Source organism: Camelus dromedarius, chromosome 5, assembly GCF_036321535.1.
Source record: "Camelus dromedarius isolate mCamDro1 chromosome 5, mCamDro1.pat, whole genome shotgun sequence".
NCBI lineage: Eukaryota > Metazoa > Chordata > Mammalia > Artiodactyla > Camelidae > Camelus > Camelus dromedarius.
Window position 1 is genome coordinate 84,840,866 of NC_087440.1, and position 4,914 is coordinate 84,845,779.

General features: G+C 48.1%; 1 protein-coding gene across 1 annotated transcript; it reads right to left on the reverse strand.

The window, feature by feature from the left end:
- Positions 1-1,140: 1,140 nt before the first annotated feature.
- Positions 1,141-2,947, reverse strand: LOC105095683 (interferon alpha-inducible protein 27-like protein 2). Its single transcript, XM_010987865.3, has 4 exons — positions 2,803-2,947; positions 2,622-2,651; positions 1,906-2,067; positions 1,141-1,354 (listed from the first exon to the last, which is right to left on the reverse strand). The coding sequence occupies exons 1-4, from the start codon at positions 2,939-2,941 to the stop codon at positions 1,152-1,154; spliced, it is 534 nt and encodes a 177-aa protein (XP_010986167.3). The 5' UTR covers positions 2,942-2,947; the 3' UTR covers positions 1,141-1,151.
- Between the last annotated feature and the right edge of the window lie 1,967 nt (positions 2,948-4,914).

Below are 4,914 nucleotides of genomic sequence, written 5' to 3' on the forward strand. Positions count from 1 at the left end.
TTTCCCACTGTCCCCAGTCTTTCTTGGGAGCACCTTGTGGCTTCCTCGAGAACCTGCAGGTTGGCCTGAAGCATCCATCCTTGTGCCTGTAGCTCCCCGGGGTTCTCTGTGCTCAGGCTAGCCCATCCTCACCCTTGAGCAATCAGTTAAGGCTTTTAGCTGAACTTGCACCTGCCTGCACTGGCCCCACCGCCGCACTGTGCTCTGCCCCCGGTGGCTTAGTGCTGTCCTTTGAGGCACCTGACTTCCCTGAGAGTTCAGGCCATCTGGTGGCCCTGCCACTTCAGCTGTCTTAGTGGTCCAAGGAAAGTGATGCTCTTGTAGGTTTTCTAGGTTTTTCTTGCTGTCAGGAGAGAGAAACGCCCTCTCCAGCTTCCCACATGCTAAGTAGCCCTTTCTGCATGATGGGTCAGTGAGTGGCCTACAGAATACAGTGCCTGCACCCTGGAGGCCTCCTCAAGACTATTTATTGGGGTGTAAGCAGAAGTTTTAGAACTTACATTTCATCCTTTAAAAAGACTCTGGAGAATAAGACCTCTCTGGAAGGAAGTGAGACCCCACTCTGCAGGTGAATGCAGTCTTACGGGACACCCAGAGTGCTTATTGCCAGGGTAGGAGCTGGTGAATGTCAGTTCCCTTTTGATTTTCCAGGCACAGCATGGTGACCATTCCTGACTCTGTCTCCTCTCTGGTGCCCAAGGCCCCATGGTAACATCTGGCATAGTAGACTGTCCTGGTGGTTTGCTTGTCAGCCTCCCCACAGCACTTTGAGCATCTTTGCTAACCTCTGGATGTCCACTGCCCGCTAATGAGGAAGGGCAAAGGGCTCTGGGGTTAGAGTCGATATGCATCCTGGCCACCCCTCACCTCTGCCCCTCTAGGGACCTCTGTCAACCCCACCATTGCGTGAGGGGTAAACTGAGACCCACCGATGGCCCACGAATGGCCCTGGGTTATACAGCCCATCCCTTGTGAGACGAGAACCACCTAAAGCCTCCTGCCAAGCGATTCTGCGCTTGATCAGCCCGCCAGCTCCCTCTGCCCCTCTGTGATAAGGCACATTGGGAGAATGGGGAGAACTTGAAACTTCCAACTCCCAACCCTGGGGACTGCAAGGAGCAAAGAAAAGGCGTTATACCCGCAGAAGATCTTTATTTCTCATGCTTCTCTGACCTAACTGGTGATTTTGGAGGTTCAACTTGGGGTACATTTTCTCCTGGCTGCTCCCCTGAAGCCCTGGGTCCAGCTGGGGGAGAACCAGGGGTCGCCTTTTTTGCACCTCCAAGCAAAGCCCCAAAAGCTGATCCAACGGAGCCCAGGAGGATGTTGGACGATGTGGAGAGTCCAGCTGCCCCTGCGGGAGAGGTGAAGGGTGAACAGGGAAGGATGCAGCGGCCTCTGGCTGGGGCCCCACAGGAGGTCTGAGGCTTAGGGATCCCACCTGGATGCCTCCACTAGGTCCTGAAACTCCCAGGGCTCTGCTTTGAACAGAGGAAGCTGGATGTGGCTGAGAGAGAGAAGAGGTGGGTAAAGAAGGAGGGGGAGAAGTAGAGACTGAAGGAGAGTCAGCCACAGACCTCAAGAGCTACAGGTCTTGAGGGGAGGGGAGGGGGCCTGCCTAGCCCACCCAGCTGTCAGATTTGGGTAGGGCTGGACCTAGAGCTGGACTATCACACACACTGGACTACATCCTTGCCCTCTTTCCCAGAAACCCCTCACCCCTCCACTCCTGCCCCGAACCTCACTCAGGATTCAGAAAGAGGACAGCGAGGGAGAGACAAAGGACCAGGGACGCTGAGGACCACGAAGCTGGAGGAAGAGAACAGGCCCTCCCTCAGGCTTAGCCTCTGGGCTGAATCATGTGCTAGTCTGACCCTCCTCCCCTTCTCCTGCCCGGACACTTACCCACGGACTGAAGAGTCGCCACCAGGCTGCCGGCAGCAACTCCGCCCCCATTGGCGATGGCGGCCGCCGACATCATCTTGGCCGCTATGGACGAGGCAGCGATTCCTGCCCCGGTGAAGCCCAAGGCGCCCAGCACCACCGGCACAGCCCCCACGGCCAGGGCTGCAGGGGGAGAGGAGATGAGTCGGGGGCGTGGGCTCAGGGGAATGGACCCCTTTAGGAATTCCTTGACAGTGACTGGGGACTATCTGCTCTGAGCACAAGGGGCAGCAGCTTGGCGAAGGGTCCCGTCGAAGCAGCTAGGGGCAGTAGGTTAGAGGAGGCCCAGGTATAGCCCTGGTTGGGTCTCTAACTTGCTATGTGACAACTGGGAAGTCACTACCCCTCTCTGAGCTTCAGATGTGTGTAAATGTGGGGGTGAAATGAACCACTGCTGTTTTTTAGCAGCAAATCCCCTTTAAAATGAAATCTTCTCTGCGTGCTCATTACATATATGGACTAGAGGAGCAGCTAGGTCAGGCATCGAAGTGACTTTTTCCGAGGGAGTACTGCTCTCTGTCCCTAAGATTCACCCAGGCGGCTCCAGGTGGGGCGAGGTACGGGGTGGTGGGACAGCGCTCACAACCCTGGCAGCGCCACCTCTTTGAGGTCTCCCTCCCATCCCGGGACCAGGGCCAGGTGAAGGCCTGGCGATGCGAGGGATCCAGGTAAGTCACCTCCTCCGATTGCAGCACCAGCGGCCCGTTCTTGAGAGAGAGAGAGAGAGACGGAGAGAGAGAGTTAGTCGGTTCAGAGAGTGAGGGAGAGAAGGGAGTCCTGTGGGGCCCTTCGTGGGCTGGAGTCTGGGAGGCCCTCCCCCTGCCCAGGTCGTCAGCTTGATGGGGTAGCAAGACTCACTTATCATGGTGAGGCCTTTCTCGCCGCAGCTCAGCTCAGGCAATGAAGCTCCGCGAGGTGATGTTATTTCCGGGAGAACCAATGGGGATGCGGCCCGCCCCTCGCAGCGTCTCTGCGCTCGGAAACGGAGGGACCGCATTCTGCCCGCCTGCTCACCCGCCCCGCTCCCCACGCACTAGCTCTCCGGCCATCCCCCGACTCGTCTGTCTCCCAGTCAGCCCCTCCCCTGCTGGCCAGCCCGCTGGTTGGTCCCCGGGTGGGTGGGGATGAACTACACATAGTTCAATGTATCAGCCCCCTTTTTAAAGGTTTAAATTCTTTCTAATTTTTGCTGTATGTTATCCTGGCATGAAGTGCTTAGTGCACAAGTATTTTCTGATAATATAGTCCTAGAGAAGGAATTGCTGCGTCGAAAAACTGTACATTTCTTATGGCACTTGATATTTTATTGTTAGGTTGTCTTCCAAAAATATTCTATCAGTTTACACTCTCCCCAAAAGAATATGAGAGGATCTATTTTTCTCTGCTCCTAACCAACAATTAGCTTTGTCATTAAAAACAACAACAACAAAAAAAACCCTCAAAATCTTTGCTAATGAAAGGTGAAAAATGATGACATTTTAACTCACATTCCTTTTTTTTTTTTTACGGCTAATCAAGCTAAACTTTATTTATTTACTTCTTTGTTAATGAAGGTACTGGAGTTTGAATCCAGGACCTCATGCCTGCGAAGCACATGCTCTACCTGTCAGTGATAACCCCCCCCCCCATTATTTTTAAGCTACTTAGACTTTTGCAGTCTTATTTTGTATGTTATCTTCTTGTATTCTTGGATCTTTTTCTCATTTGCTTACTTTTTTCCTTAAAGATATATAGGAATATTACATATTAACTATCTTAATCCTTTCTCATAGATGTTGCGAAGTTTTGTTTCCAGTTCATCACTCTTTGTTTTGGGAGGGAGGGGGCATTTTTCCCAACACAGAAATTTTTTACTCTTTATGTAAATTTGCCAATATTTTACTTTATTATTTTCATCTTTGTGTGCTTAAAAAGACTGACCCTGCTAGCTCAGACATACCATCACCTGTATTTTTGGAGGGTTCTTCTGGGGTTTCACTTTTTTAAATGAACTTTTTAATGCATTTGGAATTCAGTTTGGTACATATAGGGTACTTTACATATCTATGTACGTCTTCACCAACCAGCTCAGATGTAAACAGTATTTATTAAATTTCAACACCATTTATTAAATCATCTTCCATTTCCTCTTTGATTTGAAATTCCAGACTTACATTCAAAATTCATATGCTTGCTGTGCTTCAATAAAAAATATTCATATACTTGTATATCCACCAGTAAACCTGTTTTGTAATATTCTATTCTGTTCTAACAAGCTGTCTCTTCTGGCAACAATATCACACTGTTTTAGTGTTTATAAATTTACTGTTTGATTTAATACCTGTGCTTGTTTTGATTTAGGTTTTAAAAAATCTTCTGCTTCTTCCTATTAGTTCTCCAGATGAACTTTACAAGTATTTTTTCAATTAAAATATTCTTTGCTATTTTGATTGATATTGAGCTAATTTTTTTGAATAAATATTCAGGGAGAAATATCTTTACAAAAGCAATTTTTTACATCCAGGAACGTAAGTCTCTCTACTTCTTCTTTCATATCCCTAGGTAAAATTTTGTTATTGTCTTTGTATAAGGACTACATGTTTTTAAATAAACTTTATTTTTCAAGAATGTTTTAGATTTACAGAAAAATTGCAAATATAGTACAGGGAGTTCAAATATACTCTGCACCCAGTTTCCCCTATTATTAATATATTTGTAGGGTAGTCGTGTTACAATTAATGAACCAACGTTGGCACATTATTATTAAAGTCCACACTTTACTCATTTCCTGAGTTTTAACCTAATGTCCTTCTGTTCCAGGATTCTTTCCAGGATATCACGTTACATTTAGTCATCATGCCTACTTAGGTACTTCTTGGCTGTGACAATTTCTCATACTTTCCTTGTTTTTGATGACCTTAATAATTTTAAGGAGTACTGGTCAGGTATTTTGGAGAATGTTCCTTCACTGGGATTTGTCTAAATTTCCCC